Source organism: Tupaia chinensis, unplaced genomic scaffold, assembly GCF_000334495.1.
Source record: "Tupaia chinensis unplaced genomic scaffold, TupChi_1.0 Scaffold143636_1, whole genome shotgun sequence".
Taxonomy (NCBI): Eukaryota; Metazoa; Chordata; class Mammalia; order Scandentia; family Tupaiidae; genus Tupaia; species Tupaia belangeri.
Genome location: NW_006203484.1, coordinates 220,566 through 245,010, shown reverse-complemented (window position 1 = coordinate 245,010; position 24,445 = coordinate 220,566). Strand labels below are relative to the sequence as shown.

Sequence of the window (24,445 nt, the reverse complement as noted above, 5' to 3'; positions counted from 1 at the left end):
AGGAAGGGAAGGGTGCTGGGCTCTGCCTGGAAAATCTCAGGCAATAAACTGGGGTAGCTGGCGGGGGGCTCATCTCACTTGTTTCTCATCTCCCAGGGAACATTGTCCTCCAACTGTCTGATGTTCAAGGTCTTGAAGAGCCATCTATTCATACAGTTTGTCTGCTGTGTTAGTTCTTTGATATGAGAAGATAAATTTGTTTTGTTACTCCATCCTGTCTGAAAACATAAGTTCCTCAGGTATTTATATATACACCAGATAATAGAGGCAAAGGCATATTGTATGATAACTATATTTTACTCTCTTGGACCATTTATCCACTTTGCTCTGTTGCTCTTGGTACTGTCACTTTCAAAAGCAGGTGTTTGTAGCTGTTCTGATGACACCATAATCCCTTACAATCTCCAGTCCTCTCCTGAGGCTATGAGTCCTTGGGGGCTCCACCACCTTGTCTGTGGGAGTGGGGCAGATTGAAGCATGCATATCTTGCTTTGGAAGAATAAGTCAAAAAGGTGTAACCAGCGTCTTGGGCAGAAGTCTTGATCTGCTAGATACGCAGGTAGTCTCTCCAGGGTTGTGATACCTGTAGTTCTCTCATGTAAAGGTATTGGGAGGTGATAGCTGCTACTTGTCTGCCAGACACTGGACCTGGCATTAATACCTTATTCTTGACCCAACCATAGTGGTGCAAGTGTTAGTCTGCTGCTGCATGATAATGGAGCCATATGCAAAGGCCTGGGTTCAGATCTTGGATTGACAGGAACATGTGAGCATGCCCACAGGTGCACCATGATCCTGGCTTGCTAGAAGGCTGAGGGGATCATGGCATGGCAAGACCCTGCTGGGAAGCATGCTCTCTCTCTCCCTCTGTCTCAAGAAAAAACTAACTGAAACTAAATATGGCTTGAGAAAAACAGGCACATACCCACATGAAAAAAATCTTAGCTTCTCACCTGTCAAAACAATCCCCTACTCTGGGTGAGGTAATCTGCACAAGTCCTTTCTAAGAACCTCATTGCCAAATCAACCCTCTTCTTCCTACAGGAAAGCCCAAGATCTCCAAGAGGTGAGGAGGGAACTCAAAGTACATTCAGGTTGCTGCAATTTAGGACACTGACACAGACAGTACTGGTACCTTGGTGTTCCTAGGACACATCCCAGGTAACAGAAAATTGGCCAATAAACTATAGATCCCAAATGGGTCCCAGATAGATGTCGAACAGAGGTCTGTGGGACTGGATTCCAGGTCTTTCCGTGGCTATTTGTATCAGCCTTCACATATTGGTATCTTGTCCCCGTGGAGCAGTGAATGGGACCCCTTTAGGGGACTAAGGTGCCAGTCCCAGTTAGTCAAGCAGTACTGTGTGATTGCTGCATGGCCATACTCCCAGGGTAGTGAGTTCTCATTTTCTCTCTCACTGTCTTTCTCTGTCTCTATGGCCAGCACACAGGCCATGTGGTAAAAACCTTAAAAAACAAACTACAGTAAATCCATACCATGGATTACAACTCAGCAATAAAAATTAACAGGGTGTTGATACACAAAACACCATGAAAGAATCTGAAGTGCACTGTATTAAGCAAAAGATATCAAATTCAAAGACTATATACTGTCTATTCCATTATATAATATTCTAGAAAAGGCAAACCTATAGACATTAAGAATAGATAGTGGATGCCAGAGGTTAAGAACGGTGAGTTTAGCTTTAAAGGGGTAGCATGAAGAAATTTTGGGGATGGTAATCAAACAGTTCTGTATATTGACTGGTGTGCTAGTTACACAAATCTACAAGATTGTCAAAACTTATAAAACTGCACCAAATGAAGTTTTCTCTATAAACATTAATACATAAATTAAAACTTTTTCTTTTTAAAATTTTTTACATTCATTCACTATACATCATTACAGAATTAGATTTCCATGTTTTAACTTGAATATCTGCATTTCTTTCATTCCCATAATGAACTTTTTCATACATTTATTGTTCATTTACATTTCTTTTTGTATTATATTACTGCTCAGTTCTTTAGCCCATTTTTTTCTTTCTACTCATTTAATAAGCTTCTTATAGGGGCCAGCAGGTAGCATGGTGAAGGTGCTGGACTCTCACACCCCCCCCCGGTCCGTTAGCCTCCAGTCGGGACTGGAACCACAGAATCCGCCATGTGGGATCCAGTGCCTTAACTACCAAGCCACTTGCTGGTGTCATTCAGGGACTTTAATGTAATTGGTGAAAAGAATGTGATATGAATTTTGTTTCAATTGTGTTTATTCTGATTTATCTATAATGTTTGTCATTGCTTTAGTAATTTTGATGAACTCGGTTTCTTGTCTCCACTCTCTCTATCACTTCTTTTTCTCTGCCTGAGACTAGATGGCGGTGTCAGATCATGTCTTTTACCGATAGGCTCTATCGCCTAGTGCCTAGTATTTTATAAGTGGACCCGCAGCGCAGCTTTCCTTTGGCAGCTGTCTAATCTGTGCAGCGGCCGCACAGAGGACTCCCCAGCAGTCTCTCACCTTTCGAGAGCCCTGGGCGGAACCGCGCGACTCTGGACTACTGGGGAGAGTTCACGTTGGACCCCCAACCTTCCGCGCGCGACTCGGCCAATCCTGAGGGGCTAGTCGAGAGCATGTCGGGAAAGGGAGTTTCCACTCCGGGAGCCGACTGGTCCGACCGCGGGGCTCTACGCATGCCTGGCGCTGCAGCTGTTTTCGTCGGCATCCGCCTTCCCTCTTCACTCATCAGGCCTCGCGTGGGAGGCCGTCTCGAGGCCGCTCAGTCTACACTTCTGGGAGTGGTGGGTAAGCCTTGGAGGGTTGGGCGAGGACCGAAGGGGACCCCTTAGGGCTAGGAGGATGGGCGGGAGGCCGGGAGAATCCTCGTGGATCCTTGGCGCCCTCGGAGCTCAAGGGATGGCGAGGCGGCAGCGTCTCTGATGACTACCAGCCTGACCCGCACGTGCCTAGCCCTGCGCCGAGCTGGTGGCAAGGCTTGCGCAGTTCCACAGCGGGGCGGGGGGAGGAGGCGCTGTGCGCCTGCGTCCTTTGTGTGGCACGCTCTGGGGTGAGCTCGTGCGCCTGCGCGACGGTGCCTGCGGGCGCGGTCCGGGTGGAAAGGTTCGTCTGCCCCTGTGGGTTCCGCTATCTGCCTTCTGGGCAGGCTCCATCCCTTACTCTCCTTGCAGGCTTGTAGATTCTTAGCTGCTTGCGGCCAGGCCCGTAACTACTGTTTCAGATTTGGCGTTCCTGCCCTGACTTGCCCCAGCTTTCAGGAAGGACCTTCAAAAATTTTCTATTTTAGTTGTTTGCTAGAAGAGAAACTTAGGGTTTGTTTCTGAAGATTAGTGACTGGTTCAGGATCACAGTTTGTTAATGTTCCCTGGTGGTCTGGTGGTTAGGATCACAGCTTGTTAGTGGTTAAGAGTAAGTCCTCACTCCCAAGCCAGTATTACCTACTCAAGTCAATACAGTGTTTCTTATAAAACATCGTTCTGAGGAATAGCAATGAAGTTTGATAAAGAAATCAAAACAGATAATTTTTTCCCTCAAAGCACTGACTTCTATTCACTAGCCAAGGTTAAGTAACATCCGTAGGAACATTGAGAGCTAAGGTTTGAGTATTTTTTAAAAATAATATTAGTGAAATGATAATGATCCTTCATTAGGTGTGTTAACTTGTTTAGCCACTGTTGTCATTTTATATTTTTTGTGAACACCAAGGCACAGTTAAGCTGTTAAAATCCTTAGGAAAGAAATATTTATGGAAGAATAATTGCCAGAGAACTGTGTAGTTATATTACAGCCATATTAGTCTCTCAGCATTCCCCCACCCACACTGAAGTTGAGGTCAAAGGGACATTGGCATTCTCTCACAGGGAACATTTTGCATAGTGGGCACATATAGCTTTTTAGGGGAGAGGAATTTAGGAGCTGGGAGGCAGGCCAGGTGGATCATGATCTCATTCCTGTTCTAGCCCAACTGTCTTTTTGGAGTTGTGTACTACCATTCAAGAACAGCACAAAATGAATGAGGTAAGTTGTGTGTTTTTTCATTCCCACCTTTTTTCTATAGTGACATTTGTAAGAGTCAGTTTGTTGAGAAATTAATAAATGAAAGTTTATGGAAAATATGTAGTAACAAACAGATCAGTAGCCGGGCCAAGTTGTTATGTATCATCCTATGATTTTAGGGACACTTATTTAAGCTGTAGATCTGTCTTTGATGTTTCTGACAACCAGAGCAGAAAGTAGTTTGGATACATACAGATACATACAAAAGATAGATCTGGTTTGGAGTGTCTGCCAAGTTTCTTCTTGAAGCTGCTGACTTGGTACTAACTAGATAACGTTTTGCCATGTTCACAAAGTATTTATTAAGTCTTATAAAAAATTAGAGTTAATTTTTCTTTTATTAAAATTACTAGAGAGTACATGCATTCAACAGAGAGTAATAAAGGAGGGAGAGAGAGAAAGCACCTCACAGTCAGGTGTGACTACCCTGCAGTTCCTTCCCCTCCATTTCTCCATCCTGTATTTAGGAAATATATTCATTTTAGAGGATTATTTCTTACAGACTTTAGATTTTGAGATGACATTTTTAGCTCTTTAAAATGTCAGTTCATTTCATTTTCTCATTAGCAAATTGCCTGTTCAAATTTTTGCTTATTGTCTTCTGACTTCCACAGATGCGACTGAAATCTTGCTGTTAGTTTTACTATTCAAATGGTCTGCCCTTTATTCTTTTTCAATTTATATAGAATTTTTACTATGCTAGAGATTAGTAGGAATAATTTATTTTTTAATTTTTTGCTTTGGGACATTTGTGCTCACAGGGGAGTGGGGGATAAAAATCAACCCCAGGGGAATGGCTATGCCATAGTCCCCTCTCCTTTCTGTAAGTCCTCACTCCCAAGCCAGTATTACCTACTCAAGTCAATACAGTGTTTCTTATAAAACATCGTTCTGAGGAATAGCAATGAAGTTTGATAAAGAAATCAAAACAGATAATTTTTTCCCTCAAAGCACTGACTTCTATTCACTAGCCAAGGTTAAGTAACATCCGTAGGAACATTGAGAGCTAAGGTTTGAGTATTTTTTAAAAATAATATTAGTGAAATGATAATGATCCTTCATTAGGTGTGTTAACTTGTTTAGCCACTGTTGTCATTTTATATTTTTTGTGAACACCAAGGCACAGTTAAGCTGTTAAAATCCTTAGGAAAGAAATATTTATGGAAGAATAATTGCCAGAGAACTGTGTAGTTATATTACAGCCATATTAGTCTCTCAGCATTCCCCCACCCACACTGAAGTTGAGGTCAAAGGGACATTGGCATTCTCTCACAGGGAACATTTTGCATAGTGGGCACATATAGCTTTTTAGGGGAGAGGAATTTAGGAGCTGGGAGGCAGGCCAGGTGGATCATGATCTCATTCCTGTTCTAGCCCAACTGTCTTTTTGGAGTTGTGTACTACCATTCAAGAACAGCACAAAATGAATGAGGTAAGTTGTGTGTTTTTTCATTCCCACCTTTTTTCTATAGTGACATTTGTAAGAGTCAGTTTGTTGAGAAATTAATAAATGAAAGTTTATGGAAAATATGTAGTAACAAACAGATCAGTAGCCGGGCCAAGTTGTTATGTATCATCCTATGATTTTAGGGACACTTATTTAAGCTGTAGATCTGTCTTTGATGTTTCTGACAACCAGAGCAGAAAGTAGTTTGGATACATACAGATACATACAAAAGATAGATCTGGTTTGGAGTGTCTGCCAAGTTTCTTCTTGAAGCTGCTGACTTGGTACTAACTAGATAACGTTTTGCCATGTTCACAAAGTATTTATTAAGTCTTATAAAAAATTAGAGTTAATTTTTCTTTTATTAAAATTACTAGAGAGTACATGCATTCAACAGAGAGTAATAAAGGAGGGAGAGAGAGAAAGCACCTCACAGTCAGGTGTGACTACCCTGCAGTTCCTTCCCCTCCATTTCTCCATCCTGTATTTAGGAAATATATTCATTTTAGAGGATTATTTCTTACAGACTTTAGATTTTGAGATGACATTTTTAGCTCTTTAAAATGTCAGTTCATTTCATTTTCTCATTAGCAAATTGCCTGTTCAAATTTTTGCTTATTGTCTTCTGACTTCCACAGATGCGACTGAAATCTTGCTGTTAGTTTTACTATTCAAATGGTCTGCCCTTTATTCTTTTTCAATTTATATAGAATTTTTACTATGCTAGAGATTAGTAGGAATAATTTATTTTTTAATTTTTTGCTTTGGGACATTTGTGCTCACAGGGGAGTGGGGGATAAAAATCAACCCCAGGGGAATGGCTATGCCATAGTCCCCTCTCCTTTCTCCTCTTGGGATTTTGGGCATACAAACACATGTGCTGTGTGTTTTTCCAGCCACTGGGTTCAGAACACAAGCTTCACAGTGGGCCATGTGGGATCCAACCATCTTAACCACCATGCTATGGCTGGCCCTGGGAATAATTTCTTTCAGTTGTAGGAGTAATTTTTTTTCTATTTTAGGGATAGGAGTTCTTTATCCTTTTTTTCTTTGTTTTGATCTTTTGATAAAGATGGGCTCTTAATATGATATGGCCCTGGCAGTTAATAGAATTTATGTCCTGGTTAAGAAATCTTTGCCTATTTTGAGATCATGAAGAAGGATTTACTATGACGTTTTCTAAAATTTTTGTTGCTTTATTTTTCAAATTTACATCTGTATAAAATTAATCCTTGAGCAGTGCAGGAGTTTGGGACACTGATTGCCCATATAGTTAAAAATTCCTATGTAACTTTCGACTTTCAAAGAGATACTAATAATCTACTGTTCACTGGAAGCTTTACCAATAATGTAGATGGCCAATTGACATATATTTTCTGTGTTATATGTATTATAATCTTGTATTCTTACAATAGAGGAACAGAGAGAAAAGATATTATTAAGAAGATCATAAGGAAGGGAAAATACATTTACATTTATTTAAAACTGTGAATAAGTGCACTCATATTGGGTTGTTGGAAAAATCATGATGCATAGAAAAACAGAAAGATAGGTCACAACTTTTCCGACAATCCAGTAGTTGAAACCTGTGTTATTCAAGTCAGTTGTAATGTCTAAAATGAATTTCTGTTCAAATGGCTGTAAATACTTATTACAGTTAAACTTGCACCATTTATTAAAATGATTACTCTTCTGTTCCCTTTGTCATGAATCAAATGACTATATATATATAATTATTTATTTTATTTTATTCATTCATTCATTTATTTTTTTAGTTTGACCAGAGAGAGACAGAGGATGAGAGTGAGGAGAGGAAGTGAGAAAGCAAGCCAACAGATTCAGGACTCAAACCCTGGTCAGCCATGTGGGAGCGTCCAGTGCCTTAACTACCACGCCACCTGCTGGTCCCCCAAGTGACCATATATTGAGTCGTTTAGGTCTGTCTTGGGGCTCTCTCTTCTGTTCCATTGTTCCATATGATAATACTTAGGACTATATTGGGTGTTATCCTAATTATGGTACATTTGTTATACTTCATATATGATAATATATCTCCTGGCTTTACTTTTCTTTTTAAGATTTCTAAGTCTATTTTTAGTTCATTGCAGTTCTACATATTTTAGAATTAACTGGACTGATATCTATCAAATTATCTGTTGGGATTTTGTTGGTGATTGCTGTGAATCTTTAAAACAGCATGAGATGAACCGAGCTGTTAATTACTTCACTTATTTGGGTTATCTTTAGTTTCCTTCATTATATTATGCAATTCTCTTTGTAGAGAGATTTTCATATTTTTATGATATTGTTAACTTTTCAAAAGATTAAATTTTATGAATCTGCTAGTTTAAGGAAATAATCTGAGATTTGTTATATTGAACTCTTACCAGTTCCTAAAACCATACTTTTACTTGAATTTTCTGTATACATTATTGTTTTTACCTTATTACTTTAAGAACACAGAAAAATATTGAATAAAATTGGAAATAGTAAGCATCTTTATTTTGATTCTAACTTTTAAGTTGAACACTCACCAATCAGCATGTTTGGTATAGATGTTTGTAGAAATCTTTTATCACATTGAGAAAATTTCTTTCTACTCCTAGTTTGCAAAGAGGTTTTCTTATATTATGCTTTTCTTCATATACTAATATGATGATATGATCATCTTTTTTTTTAACATTTTCCATCAAATTTTATTTTTAAAAAGCAGCAAATCAACACTATAATTCAAGAATCTATTTAAACATGCACCTGACTATGAAGAACATCTGGTATGGAGTGAAAAAGGTTTTCCAAAAATCCTTGAAATAGATACCCAAATAACAAACCACTTCTGCAATAATTAAATGAAATTCTAAATAAGAACTAAAAATTTATTGCTGTGAAACAAATCTGTATGTAGTACAGTAGCATGAATCTCAGGTATTAAGTATAATCATTTGAATCAAATTAAGTAGTTGAAAATGTAATAGGACATTTTTTGAGACATTAGAAAAGTCATGCATTTTTGCGTTACAAAAATAGAAAAATGCACATGACTTTTTTGTGTATGATTTTGTGTGTATGATTTTTTATATATGATTTGTGTGTGTGTGTGTGTGTGTGTGAATTATGAGAAAGTTTATAATCCAGTTGACCCAAGAGCAACTGAGATATCTAACTTGTGCAGTTGAAACCAGACATCATATCATCATATTAAATTTCCTTTTTTTTGGGACCAGCAGTTAGCATAATGGCTATGTCGCTGGACTCCCACTAGTCGACCGCGGTTCGCGTCCCGGACCCGGTGGCTTAAAACTCACACCGGGCGCGTGTGCGTGCGTGCCCAAGATCCCGAGAGGAGAACGGAGGAGAAGGGGTTGTGGCGTGGCCATCCCCCCTGGGGGGTGATTTCTTGCTTTCTGTCTCTCTGTCTCTCTCTGCCTGTCTGGTGAGCGCACGTGTTCTATAGCAAAAACCTCTCCAAAAAAAAAAAAAACACAAAACCTTTTTTTTTTAGTTTTTTAGTTTTTTATGATAGGGCACATGTGTTTGCCAGAGTGGCAGAGAGAGACAGCAAGAGAGATAGTGAACCATATCCTGGGGGAGGGGGGTAATGTCTTACTTTCCCACTCCTTCTCTTTCTCACTCTTTCTCTGTCAAGTGTCCTATGGCAAAAAACATTTAAAAACTGTAATTCCAATAGCCCTCAAAACAAATTTTTAAAAAGATAGAAATTAAAACTATGTTGAAAGAGGCTTTTTTAACAGCTCAATTTCAGCGCCCTACAGAAACTAAAAGTGTCCATGACTATCACAGATGAAAACAAAATGAATGTCATTGGAATCAAGTATTTTCCCCACTGAAGTAGAAAATCTATATAGAAATTTGATTCTATGCTATATCAAATTGTACTTCCCTTAGTTCTGTTTTAATCTCCTTTAAACCGTGTTTAACATAGTTTTTATTATTGTAAATATTCTATTCATGATTCTGAATCTGGTTCTAGTTCTTTCTTTATTTCTTAATACATATTAATATACTGGCTACCAGTTCTAATCAGGGAAAAAAATGTGCAAGCAAACCATAAAAGGTGCTGCTTTCCAGAAATTGCTTTCTGTTGATTGATTGTTTCACTGTCTGCATATTCTTTCTCATCATTCTTGATGTTAGACTTTCAGTCTTAGAAACATCAGTGTGCAGAGTCTTTCTACTATGCAGTTTCACATCCTTGGACAGGGAGGTTAGCAAAAAACTAGAGGAATCTAAGTTTTAATGACTAATAAGCCTTCCATCCTACTTAAAACTGCAGAATAAGCCTTCCATCCTGCTTAAAACTGCAGCAAAGGGGAACCAGATGGCATAATGGTTGTGTTGCTGGACTCGCACATGGCCAACTGCCATTTGAGTCCTGGACCCGGAGGCTTGAAACTCAGGCTGGGCGCTTGTGTGCCCAGGATGAGAATGAAGGAGAAAGGATTGCAGCATGGTTACACCTGCCCACTAGGGGACGGAGGGGATTCCTCACTTTCTGTCTCTTTGGTGAGCGCATGCGCCCTATGGTAAAAATCTTTCTCTAAAAAAAAAAATAATAATGCAGCAGTTAGTGTAATGGCTGTGTCGCTGGACTCCCACGTAGTCGACTGTGGTTCGCGTCCCGGACCCGGTGGCTTAAAACTCACGCCTGGCACGTGTGCGTGTGTGCCCAAGATCCCGAGAGGAGAATGGAGGAGAAGGGATTGTGGCGTGGCCATCCCCCCTGGGGGGGGGTGATTTCTCGCTTTCTGTCTCTCTGTCTGTCTCTGTCTGTCTGGTGAGCGCACACGCCCTGTAGCGAAACCCCTAAAAAAAAAATAACAATGCAGCAAAACCACATGCCGAGGTAGCCCAGTCAATCTGTATTTTCTTCTTTTTTTGTTATTTTTTTTTTCCTTATAAATTTGGTCTCAATTTCTGGAAGGGTTACATTTTAAAGCAGCTACTACTAGGACTGGTTTCTATTGCAGTCTCTAATGTTGTGCACCTGGCTATCCTATTCTGTGCCTTTATCCAGGCACTGATTACCGTTCACATGCCGCAGGGTTAATTTCACTGGGTCATACTCCTAAAACTGGTTGCCTTTTAGGTGATGGCATTTGAGCATTGAGACTGGGCCATTTGGTTTAGAAACACCCAAAGAAAGATCATCTATTCTAATTTCTTTATTGGCAGTGTAAGAGAAAACCTATTACCTCCCATAACATGACAATGAAGAATGCCAACTTTCTCATTCTCATTCTCTTTTCTTTTCTTTTATTTTTTGGAGGGATTTTTGCTATAGGGCATGTGCGCTTGTCAGAAAGACAGAGAGAGACAGAAATTGAGAAATCATCCCCCAGGGGGGCTAGCCACACCACAATCCCTTCTCCTCCATTCTCCTCTCAGGATCTTGGGCACGTGTGCACTCAAGCCCGGCATGAGTTTAAGCCGTTGGGTCCAGGACTCGAACCACAGTCGACTACATGGGAGTCCAGCGACATAGCCATTTTGCCAACTGCTGGTCCCTCTCTTTTCTAACCCTATTATGTAGACACTGATTTGTTTCCATGTTTAATTTCTCTCCCAGTGAGAAATAGTGACATGGAATTTGAGAATTAAGATAAATATTTTCTGGAAACCAAGAAAAAGATTTGCATTGTTGTTTGTGTCTAAGACTGAGTCTTGATGATATATCCCCATGATCTACCATTGTAACACCTGGGAAAATTAAATAGAAGAAATTCTTGAATTCATCTTCCCATACTTCTGCAAATTGTCTTTAATTTTTACTGATAATCTGTTCTGTGCCTTCTGGAAACGTGTAAAGTGTCACTTTCTGAAATGCATGTCCAACATGTGAGCACATAACAATTTCCCAGGTTCCTCACACTGCCAAATTCTAAAAGAAATTTCTAGGTTTTCTCCTCCCCAAATACCTACTCTAGCATCGTATGTTCCAGTTTCCTGAAGATAATCTCTGTCTATTGAAAAAAGGCCTCCTACTGTTATAGGTGTTCTGACGGGAAGAGTCTAATCTCCTTCTGTCCAGTTATTGCTGGAGAACAGGATACCAGTGAAAATTCACCTTCCAGTTGACTCCACCATCAGTCATAATCAGAGCCTGTGATGTACTGAAAAGTATCATCACTGATCATGTCATACTGGTGTTTTCCTGTCATGTTTGATCCTGGCTAACAGTGCTCTAGCCACCTCACTGAACATTAATGGCAAGCATCCAAGAAGGTGATCACTTGGCCGTTAGACACAGCAGCTCCTTTTAATAGAGTTCTTATCAATCCAATATGTTGTTCTATTTGAATTACATGAACTAGTACTTTTAGTTTTTTCACCTAACTCTCTAGCAGTCTTTTCAAAAAGTCTCTTTCACTGGCATAATCCGCTAGAACAATTTCTTCTATCATGTATTTTGGTGAGTGAGTAATGACATTATGGGCAGTTCACAGAAATGTGCTTGAAGCCTTATTGGAAAATACAGTCACCATACTTATTGTAGGAAGATTGTCTGGATACACCTTTTGTTTATACCCCTCTAACCTAACATCTGGTCAAGATCTATTGAATGCTGTCATCTCACTTGCCATTAAATAGAATTGATTTTTTAAAAAGAATTTTTATTTAATTTTATTTATCATTATTATTATTTTTCAATTTGCTACAGAGCATACACACTCAACAGAGAGAGGAAAAGTGAGAAAGCAAGCCGCCAGGTCCAGGACTCAAACCACAGTCAGCCATGTGGGAATCCAGCACCCCAACCACCGGACCACCAACTGGCCCCCGAATTAATTGATTTTAAACATCTCTTTCATATTTTCTTAATCTTCCTTGGAAATGATAACTGGTTTCCCTGTTTCTCCAGGACCTTCATGAGACTTTTTTTTTTTTTTTGGAGAGGTTTTCACTGTAGGGCACGTGTGCTCGCCAGACAGGCAGAGACGTAGAGACAGAAAGCGAGAAATCACCCCCCAGGGGGGATGGTCACGCTGCAGTCCCTTCTCCTCCATTCTCCTCTCAGGATCTTGGGCACGCACACACATGCGCCTGGCATGAGTTTTAAGCCACCGGGTCCGGGACACGAACCGTGGTTGACTACGTGGGAGTCCAGCGACATGGCCATTACGCTAACTGCTGGTCCCCCTTCATGAGACTTTTGTACTACCTCTAGAACATTTCCAGAAGGAAGTCCTCCTTCTATTTGTCACGTTTGTAACATTCACTGAAGTAAAGTAGTTGGAACATACTTAATAAATCAGAGAGGTGGCTAGGACCACTTTGCAATATGTAAATTTTCTCATAGCACTTTAAGTCAAATGCATAATTTACATATACACATATACATATACACACACTTCTTTTAAATTATATACATACATACACACATATGTATACATATATATACACATACATATATTCAAAGATCATGAAAATTATTCCAGTCCAGTTTCATCAGAAATTATGTTCACACCACCAGAGTGGTTTTTCAAGTGAATTCCTATCCTAAATCCGCATGTCCGACGTTTCGTTCCGTGTGGTGGAGGCAGGCACTTCTCTGGCAGCAGTGCAAGTGCTATACTCGGACTGCTGCCTGCTGCACTGCCTCCTCAGTCGCTCAATAGTCTCTTGTTTTTAATACCATTCATTGTTTTATTTCTACCTTTCAGAAAATTCCTTCAGGGTCTTCATGGCCTATTCCTTCTTTGCAAACCAGTCAAAAAAAAAAAAAGATTTTTCCACAGATTCCATTATTGATTTCCTCAGTGCTCTGAGAGCTTTCTAATTCACTGTTGACGAACACTACCAGATTTTCAGTGTCTCAAATCTTTATATGCATTCTAGACCTCTAGTATTGTGACTCAAATTTAGTATGTTTAATACATATCTTTAAAACATCATGCCTGTTATATTTTGCTCTAGTTTTCCTAATTTGCCTTGTAACTCTAGTATCTATGCATCTGTGGGATAAACCAAGGAAACATTTTCTTTCTGTTCAGTGAACTGGTGACTGTATTTTGTTGTTATCTATCTCCTGTTATCAGTGCCCTTTTTGTATCCCAGTTTCTATTACAGTAGTTTAAATGATGACTTTTTACTCTTTAGCTGCTCCTTCCCTTTCTCAAGAACTGGCTCTATTAAAAAGTCTTGGTCATATAATTTCATATGCTTATATTTTTCCTTTGGTTCTCTTTTTCCCATATCAGTGATCCCTAAAATGGAGCCCTACACCATAGGATATCTCTAAAACAATCCAATTTGGTTTCTTTTGTGTACCCTATGGGCATTTCAAGTACACTTGTTCTTAAATCTTTCCATTTTCTACACATTGTTATTATTATCTTTGAATGGAAGGGTTGGCACCTAAGGTACATATTGCAGGAAATGCAGTATCATTAGGCTTTTTGTCCACATTAAATCTGAGAAAATTCATCAGTATACTGATAATTTATTTCTATAATTTATAAATTTAAATTTGTAGTACTCAACAGTATTTTTGAAGATGGTAAATAATCAGTTATTTTGGAAACTACTGGTCTGAAATTACTGTTACCCATTACCTGAGTATTTCCATGGCACTTTATCTCATGACAGTGCCTATTCCTATTTCTTTGCGGTTTGCTCTTGGGCTGATTTCCTTGGTGTGCGAGAGCCCCACCTTTATTGTGCTATGACTCTGTACTTACACTGCTCTTCATTCAACAGCTGTACTTCCTCAATGAAGCTTAAAATGGAACTGAGTTTATTCTTTATTTATGTAAAATGTTAGACCGTCTTTGTGTGCTTTTACCCTAACACTTGTAACATGTTACTCCATATATTGTACTCTAGGTTATATACTCCTCGTCCATAAGAGTGTTTTTAGTTATAGTATTTCTAATAACTATAATAGTTCCAGGTACATTGTGGAGACCTGATCTTTTTTTTTGCATAAATTAATACTTTAACACAATGTAGGCTATTTCTGTTAGGGTTTCTCTTTCCCCCTAAAGCAGAATAAATACTCTGTAATCTGTTTTAGTAGTCTGTAAGTAATCATGGTAAGGATTAGTTTCATATGTCTTTTTCCATGTAACCTTATTCTAAATATTTTAGATTAAACAGAAATTCCATGGGTCAGTATCATTTAAAGATGTGACTGTGGGCTTTACCCAGGATGAGTGGCAGCAGCTAGACCCTTGTCAGAGGTCCCTGTATAGAGATGTGATGCTGGAGAACTACAGCCACCTTGTTTCAGTGGGTAAGGCCTGTTTTACTGTATAATTTTAAATAGCATTTGATTATTCTTTAAATGATGAAGTATAAGGACACTTTGTATAGCTGAATGAAATTAAAGATTGGATTTTAGGAATCAGTGCCTTGATCACTTGGGCACTAGGAGATACTTATATTTACCTCTCTAGTAACATGTTTCCGTGGCTTCTTTATTAAACAGCTCCAGAGGCTTCCCCCTTCTAGGCTGTGAAGTTTAGTCTTCTTGGTCCAAGTCCTAAAATATTTCCTGTTAACAGGGTTTTGTGTTACCAAACCCGAAGTGATCTTCAGGCTGGAGCAAGGAGAGGAGCCATGGATACTGGAAGAAGAATTCCCAAGTCAGAACTTTCCAGGTGAGTTAATGTATACTGTACATATGAACATCAGGGAATTTTTAATTTTCCTGTAGTTAATTCAGGGGTTGACAACTTTGAAACATTTTTCATGAATATATCTATCTTAGTCTGTTTTCACATTGGTAGTGGAAATACCTGAGGCTAGGTGATTTATGAAGAAAATGGAAGCTTATTTGCAGAACTCATGATTCTGGTGACAGGAAAGTTCAGAGGTATCACTGGTGGAAGGCAAAGCCTTTAGCGGAGCTGTGTGGTCTGTTTCTCTCTCTTGTTCTGATCTCCTTCGCTTTGCTTATGACCCCACCAGCACTCAATCATAAGGGCGTCACCTTAATATAAGGTCTTATCAAGGGCTTACTATGAGACGCCATGAAGTGATTAAGTTTTCTCTAAATACCTTTACAATAATAGAGTCAAGTCTTAACATATGAATTGGGGCGAGGGTAGCATCTAAACTATAGCAAACTCTTTAGAAGTCCTAACTTTTGGAAGTGACTGAGGATGCTGATTCCTAAATCAAACCTCCAGAAACCATTCTCACAAAAAAACCTTTTCCATTTTGATTCTGTTTTTGAATATTTATGATTATTACAGTTGCTACTAGTCCAGTCTTTGCCTGTCTCATCTTTATTATTGTCTTGATTACTCTGTTTCTCAAAGCAATTTCAGTTGCCTGCCTTACTCCATTGTCCTGTATTCTATTTGTTGTCAGACATTCTTTCATGCACTTTTCTTTGACGCAACAAATAATTTTTGAGTACTAGCCACTTTCTTTTTCATTTTTGTTTTCTTATAAAGCAAAAATTACAGAAATTTTTAAAAAATATAGAACATCATATTCTTTTGTCTGTTAAATGTTTCTTTTCTTTGCCTATCCCACCCACCCTCTTTTAACCACTCCCCTCCTTAAAGTATCTGGTATCTGCATTTATCCCCTCAACTTATCATATCATCAAATATATCAATTTCTGTCAGAGTCCAGACATTCTGTTCATATTGACTGTATGCCTTTTGAAGTCTGGCTCATTTCACTTAACATTAAGTCTTCTATATTCATCCTCTTTTAATTAGTGACAAAGCCACATTATTCCTTATGACTGAATGGTATTATTTATTTATTTATTTATTTTTTGAGAGGTTTTTGCCATAGGGCACGTGTGATTGCCAGAGAGACAGAAACAGAAAGTGAGAAATAACTTCCCAGGGGGGATAGCCACACTGCAGTCCCTTCTCCTCCATTCTCCTCTTGGGATCTTCAGGATCTTGGACATGCATGCACACGCACCTGGCGTGAGTTTTAAGCCACCGGGTCCAGGACGTGAACCACGGTCGACTACATGGGAGTCCAGTGACACGGCCATTATGCTAACTGCTGGTCCCTCCTTATGACTGAATGGTATTCTTATGGCTGAATGATCTGGCTTGTTTTGTTTAGCAGTAAATCTTCCATATTTGTCCACTTTGTATCATTTATCAGGTTCTCACTTTTTTTTTTTTTTTAATAACAGAGTCATATTCTGTAGCAAATATGTGCCCATTTTTTCAATCCATTCATTTGCTCTTGGACATTTGGGTTGATTCCATGTCTTAGCAATTGTGAATAATCCTGAAATAAACATGGATATGTAAGTATTTTTATGACTGAGGGGTTTCCTTCCTTTGGGTAGATACCCAGAAGTAGAATTGCTTGATTATATGCAAGTTCTATTTGTAGGTTTCTGACGAACCTCCATATTGTCCTCCACTGTGACTGTACTAACTTACATTCTCTCTCACCAGTAGCATAAAAGAGTTCCCTTTTCATTGCAGCCTCTCTAGCATGTATGATTCTTTTATTTTTAATTTTTAATTTTTTTTAGCTTGTTCTTAAGTATACTTCCTTTTTTATTTCCTTTTTTTATACATTCAGTCACATTATTTAGCTTACAAAGTGAATATTTCGATATGTGAACATTTCTCCCTAGTCCCATTGATTAAAATATCTTCAACAGATAATACCACATTTCTTTGTCTCATTAATGCTTTGCCTCTGTATTTTCCTTCTAAATGTCCTTCCTCAGGCCCTACTCTTACACACACACTGTATCTGGTATTTACACCCATTTATTGTCTTTGTATATCCTTTAGTCAATCAGTTTCTGTCATAGAGTGTGGACATTTGGTATATATTAAGTGGGGACATACAGCATCTCTTCTTCATTGCCTGACTTGCTTCACTCAGCAGTAAATCTTCCATATTCTTCCACTTTCTGTCAAAAGCCAGGTTTTTTTTTTTATGGCTGAATAGTATTCCATAGAGTATATGTGCCATGGTTTTTCAATCCATTCATCTGTTCGGGGGCATTTGGGTTGGGTCCATGTCTTAGCAATTGTGAATAGTGTGGCAATAAACATCAATGTGCAAGCACTTTTCTGATGAAGAATTCTTATGTCCTTTGGGTAGATACTAAGGAGTGGGATTGCTGGATCATATATGGTAGTTCTATTTGTAGATATTTGAGGAATCTCCAAATTGTTCTCCACAGTGGCTGGACTGATTTACATTCCCACCAGTAGTGTAAGAGAGTTCCCTTTTCACCACACTCCCTGCCAACACTTACCATTTTTTGTTTTTATAATCTTAGATATTCTGACTGGGGTTAGGTGGTATCTCATTGTTGTTTTGATCTGCATTTCCCTTACAATGAGGGATGTTGAGCATTTTTTCATATGCCTTTTGGCTATTCGTATGTCATCTTTAGAGAATGTCTTTTTCAACTCATTCTCCCATCTTTTAATAGGATTGATCATCTTTTTTCCAGACAGCTACTTGAGTTCCTTGTGTATTCTGCCTATCAATCTCGTATCTGATGCATAATTTACAAAAATATTTTCCCATTCTGAGGGCTGTTGATTCATGCAAATTACTGTGTCTTTTGCTATGCAGAAACTTTAGTCTGATGTAATCCCACTTGTCTATTTTGGGGATTATTGACTGTGCTTTAGGGGTCCATTCTGACTGGGGTTAAGTGGTATCTCATTGTAGTTTTGATTTGAATTTTCCTTATAATAATAATAGATGTGGACTTTTTTTTCAGATATTCTTTGGCTGTTTATATGTCTTCTTTGGAGAATTGTCTCTTCAGCTCATTTTACCATCTTTTAATTGAATCATTTATTTTATTTTTTTTGTAAGCTACTTGTGCATTTCCCTTATAATAAGAGATGTTGAGCATCTCATTGTTGTTTTTCATATACTCTTTGACTGTTCATATGTCTTCTTTCTTTCTTTCTTTCTATTACAATTACAGTGTTGATTTAGTTTGGTACAAAAACTTCTTGAAATTCATACATAGTTTTCTCATTACACCTATTTCCATGAGCTTTTTTTTCCCCTGAAATATTGTTTTAAATTAATTAATTTGCATTCATTCTCTAAGCATCGTCACAGTATACAAAACGGAATTTCTGGGACCAGCAGTTAGTGTAATGGCTAAGCATCATCACAGTATACAAAACAGAATTTCCGGGACCAGCAGTTAGCGTAATGGCTATGTCGCTGGACTCCCACGTAGTCAACCGCTGTTTGAGTCCCAGACCTGGTGGCTTAAACTCACGCCGGGCGTGTGTGCGTGTGTGCCCAAGATCCCGAGAGGAGAATATGGGGAAAGGGATTGCAGCGTGGCCATCCCCCCCTGGGGGGTGATTTCTCGCTTTCTGTCTCTCTGTCTCTCTCTGTCTGGCGAGCACACATACCCTATAGCAAAAACCCCAAGAAAAGAAAGAAAAAACAAAAACAGAATTTCCCATCCAGAATATACTGCATAGTGGCTTAATTATGCATGATATTGTCAATAATTTTCCATTTCTAGGTTCATATATATATTTAACCCCTATTTCTGACCTTCTGCCCTTCCCCACCCTCCTTCCACACTATCTCTGGTGTCTACAGTTGTTTTCCATTCCCTTTCCCCCCACATTTTATTGATCACACAATTTATTATATTACCTAATTACTTTTAATAGAGAATTCAGCTGGTAATTTTAAGAAAAGCAGTTTTAACTTAAATAAATCAAAGAAATGCTAAAGAACTTTTCTTAAAACTTAAAGCCAGGAAACAAGTTAGGATTCTGTTCAAATAGTAGGTACATGAATCTATTGACAGCTCAAGACAGGACAAAAGTCCTTAAAACTGGAAAACAAAGCCTAGAAGGAAATCAGCAATGTTTTAGTCAAAAGACATAAAATGCTATTTCACTAGTTTAGTCTCATGTACTTAATCTATCTTCTGTTGTGGTTTGATCTTCCTGATTAAATTCTGGGATATAATATTCAACTCCAGACTTGTCCCTATGATTAAGTAGGCCATTTTTTTTGGTTTTTGGACTCTTATTTCTGTTTGTCTGTATTTAATTTTCCTGGTATAGCACTCCCTTGAGAACTTCTTGGAGATCTGGTCTGGTGTTGGTAAATTCTTTCAGGATTTATCTGAGAATGTTCCTGTCTTTTTTTCCCATGTGAAGGGTAATCTTGCTGGGTATAGTATTCTTGGTTGAAATTGCTTTTCCCTTACACTTTGAATATATTTTCCCATTCTTTTCTTGCTTGCATTGTTTCCAATGAGAGGTCCACTGTTAGCCTGATGGGATATCCTTTGTAGGTAACTTGTCGTTTTTCTCTTGCCAATCTTAGTATCGTGTCTTTGTCTGTAGTTTTGGTCAATCTGGCTATGTTTCAAAGTTTTTTGGGGGTTGATTCTATTTGGGGTCCTTTGTATTTCTGGGGTCTGGATCGTTGAGTGCTTCTAGGTTTGGAAAATTTTCTTGCAGAATTTCATGGACTAGATTATCAATGCCCTTATAAGTCTCTTCGCCTTCTGGGATGCCAATCATGTGGATGTTTGGACATTTGATGGTATCTAGTATTTGTCATATATTATTCTCATTTTTGGGGGGCAGTTTTCTCAGTCTTTGTGGTGGATTTTTCTAGGCCAGCAATGTTCTCTTCTATGTATGAGATTTTATTTTCTATATGATTTAGCCTGCTTTTAATACTTTCAAGAGAGATTTTGACTTCCTGTATTATAGCCTTCATCTCTAACAGATCCATTTGATTCTTTTTTAAAGTGTGTAATTCCTCTTTTAGATTTTGAAAGAATTTCCTCACCTCCTGGAACTCAGCTCCTTTCTCCTGCCTCTTCTGTTAGCTTTTGTCACTATGAATATTCTAAATTCTTTATCAGACTTTTCCATGATTTCCATTGAACTGTGTGTGGTTGAAGAGGAGTTATTCTTTTCCTTTGGAGGAGAGGTATTTTCTTGCTTTCCCATATTTTTTGTGGCCCTGTGGTGATTTGTCATCTGATGGATGGTGTGTTTCTTCCTTATTCTTGAAGTTCAATCTGAGCATTCAGGGTCGTGCAGAAGGAGGTGATCTGTAATCTCTTTGTTATTCTGTTTTTATTCCTTTGTGTGGCAGATTCAGTGGATACTGAGGACTATGTTAACCCTAATAGTATTTGGATGTTCGACTATGGTTCCCTTAGATCCGTCTCGGAACACAGAGAATGGAGATTGAAGAGCAGAGTGATAAGATAAAAGAAAAAGAAAAAGAAACAGAGAGAGTGAGGAAAAAAAAGAAAAACAAAAGAAACAGAGAGAGAAAGAAGGAAAAAAATAAAAATAAAAACCAAAAAATATATTTTTTTATTTTTAAAAAAGCAAATAATAAAAAACCATGTGGTATGCAAGTGTGCTGCATGAAATCACTAGTTCTCAGGAGTCATGGAAGAGTCTTTTACTGAAGACCTGCCCCTTGCCTCTACACTTCAGTTTTTGGGCTGGAGGCTGAATTATCAGTAGAAAATCTTCATTTGTTCATATGTCTTCTTTGGAGAATTATTTCTTCAGCTCATTTTACCATCTTTTAATTGGATTGTTTTTTTATTTATATTTTTTTTGTAAGCTACTTGAGTTCTCTGTATATTCTGGTTATCAGTCCCTTACATGAGGCATAGTTTGCAAATATATTCTCCCATTTCAAGGGTTGTCTCTTTAATTATTGTTTATTTTGCTATGTAGAAGCTTTTTAGATGTGTTCCCACTTGTCTGTTTTCAGGATTATTGCCTTGCTACTCCAGTGTCTCCACTAGTTTACCCTGCTTTCCACCAGTAGTTTTATAGTTTGAGGTTTTGTGTTTAGTTGATCTACTTTGAGTTGATTTTTGTTAATGGTGAGAGATGAGGTCCAGTTTTGCTTTTCTGCAGGTGGATATCCAGTTTTTCCAGCACCATTTGCTAAAGAAATTTTCTTTTCCCCACTGGAAAACTACAGTCTAATATCCCTGATGAATACAGATGTAAATATTTTCAAGAAGATGCTAGCAAATTGTATCCAACAACACATTAAAACTATTGTACTTTTTTTTTTTTTTTGAGAGGTTTTTGCTATATGGCACCTGTGCTCACCAGACAGACAGAGAAGAGACAAAAAGCGAGAAATCACCCCCCAGGGGGGATGGCCATGCCACAATCCCTTCTCCATTCTCCTCTTGGGATCTTGGGCACACACACGCACCCGGCGTGAGTTTTAAGCCACCGGGTCCAGGACACGAACTGTGGTTGACTACGTTGGGAGTCCAGCGACATAGCCATTATGCTAACTGCTGGTCCCAAAAATATTGTACTTGTGACCAGATAGTTTTTATTCTAAAGATGCAAGGATGGTTCAACATCTGAAAACAATAAATTAACATATTACATTAACAGAAGGAAAGATAAAAATTGTATGAGCATATCAGTCAATGCAGAAAAAGCATTTGATAAAATACAACATCCCTTCATGAGTAAGATTCTCAGCAAAAGTGACATAGAAGGAACATTTCTCAACATAATAAAGATCATATATGAAAAAAACATAGCTAATATCATACCGAATTGGGAAACGATGAAAGCTTTTCCACTGAAAACTGGAGCAAGACAAGGCTGCCCACTTTCCCCTCTCCTTGTCAGCATAGTACTGGGAGTTGTAGTCAATGTAATCAGACAGGAAAGTAAAATAAAGGCATTCAAATATAAAAATAAGAAGTGAAATTATCTCTATTTGCTGATGACATGATTACCTACTTAGAAAACTCAAAAGAATCATACAAAGGGAACCAGCAGTTAGCGTAATGGCTATGTCGCTGGACTCCCACGTAGTCGACCGCGGTTCGTGTCCCGGACCCGGTGGCTTAAATCTCACGCCGGGCGCGAGTGCGTGCGTGCCCAAGATCCCGAGAGGAGAATGGAGGAGAAGGGATTGCGGCGTGACCATCCCCCCTGGGGGGTGATTTCTCGCTTTCTGTCTCTATGTCTCTCTCTGTCTGTCTGGCGAGCGCACGCGCCCTACAGTGAAAAGCTCTCTAAAAAAAAAAAAGAATCATACAAAAAGCTCCTGGAAGTGGTAAGTGAATACAGTAAAGTGGTAACATACAAAGTGAACATACAAAAATATGTAGCATTTTTGTGTATCAACAATGAACAGATTAAGTTAGAATTGAAGAAAACAGTCCTATTTACAGTAACCAGAAGAAAAAAATAATATACCTAGGAATAAACTTACAAAGAAGTGGAATACCTCTATAAGGAAAACTATGAAAAACAAATTGAAAAATGATACAAAGAAATAGACATTCCATGTTCCTGGACTGGAAGAATTAATATAGTCAAAATATCAATCGTACCCAAATTAATTACAAATTTAATGTAATTTTGATGAAATTATCAAAGAGACTCTTCACAGAAATAGGAAAATCGATCATAAAATTTGTCTGGAATCATAAAAGGCCTGTATCTCCAAAGCAATACTGTGCAAAGAGACTAAAGTAGGATGCATCTCACTTCCTGACCTCAACATATGACAAAGCTGTTATAATCAAAACAGCATGATACTGACACAACAAACATGTAGACCAATGGGTCAGCATAGAGAACCCAGAACATACTCTTCTTTTTCTAGTTACTCAATGTGTAAAGTTAAGATTTTGACTGAAGTTCCTTCTTTCTTATGTTTTTTTTTTTTTTAACAGATGCATGAGAACAAAAGTTTAATATACCAAACAGAGACACTTGTTATATGATGTACTTAATGTCAATATTTGGGGTAATTCTTTTTTTTTTTTTTTTTTGCTAGAGGGCGCATGCGCTCGACAGACAGACAGACAGAGCGACAGAAAGCAAGAAATCACTCCCCCAGGGGGATGGCCATGCCGCAATCCCTTCTCCTCCATTCTCCTCTTGGGATCCTGGGCATGCACGCACACGTGCCCAGCATGAGTTTAAGCCACCGGGTCCAGGACTCGAACCGTGGTTGACTATGTGGGAGTCCAGCGACATAGCCATTACGCTAACTGCTGGTCCCATGGGGCTAATTCTTAAGGTTTACCAAAACTGGCATTAATAATAGCTTTGTACAATCATATTTAAGACAAAAGGAAAATGAAAACATCTTTACATCATATTTTTACAAACTGTTCTAAAGACAACAAACTTGTGTTCAGTTGTCTTCCTTCTCTTTAAAGTTAGCTACCAGCAACCCTAAGCCAGTCTAAAATGTATTATTCTGGGATCAAATATAAGTATCTGTACTTGCAAAATTTTACGAGTTCTTTGTCACCTCTGTGATACCAAATAGCTAAGGAGAGACTAGAGTTTATTTTCAAATTCTATGACTGCCTTCCAAAATATCACTTATCAGTAGAAGCACTGGCAAAATATTAGATATTAAGGATCAGATTCAATTCTTTGGTATAGTATGAAATTGTTATTGATAACTTTCCACAGCCAGTATAAACCAGTAAGTAATCCAAGGAGCATAGAGACAACAATAAAGTCTAGAACACAACTCAAGGCAGGCAGGAGATATAACATAATGTCCTGTTTTATAGGAAAAGTCAACAATTATATATTCTAGAGAAACAAACACCTACTTAGAGATTTAAACATTATAGCAAATCAAAAGGTTGAGCTTCAAAATAATCAAACTAAATATTTACAATATCAAGTGTAGTTGACATATACATATACATGAACCCAAGTCTGACTTTAGGCATAAACCTCAGTGAGTAGAATGAACATACTATAAAGTAGTACCTAGCTGGGGCTATATAGCTTACTGCAGTCATCAAACACGCATTTTTAAAAAAATTTCGATATGAACAGTTTTAGTTTTCCTCCTGAAACTTTTTTTAAAAAAATTAATTTACATTCATTCCCTGAGCAGAATCACAATATACTAAATGTGGTTTCCCATCTAGAATAAACTGCATAGTGGCTTAATCA

General features: G+C 38.2%; 1 protein-coding gene and 1 pseudogene across 1 annotated transcript in view; one reads left to right on the top strand and one right to left on the bottom strand.

The window, feature by feature from the left end:
* The first annotated feature begins 2,223 nt into the window (after nt 1-2,223).
* LOC102492399 (uncharacterized) overlaps nt 2,224-24,445 on the top strand; it is a 144,603-nt gene continuing 122,381 nt past the window's right edge. Inside the window, exons 1-4 of the mRNA XM_027766695.1 lie at nt 2,224-2,806; nt 3,979-4,036; nt 14,631-14,775; nt 15,047-15,142. Of these exons, the coding sequence (XP_027622496.1) occupies nt 4,028-4,036; nt 14,631-14,775; nt 15,047-15,142 (250 nt within the window). The 5' untranslated portion in view covers nt 2,224-2,806; nt 3,979-4,027. The remainder of the gene's footprint in view (nt 2,807-3,978; nt 4,037-14,630; nt 14,776-15,046; nt 15,143-24,445) is intronic.
* Nucleotides 10,444-12,838, bottom strand: LOC102500409 (polypeptide N-acetylgalactosaminyltransferase 1-like; annotated as a pseudogene).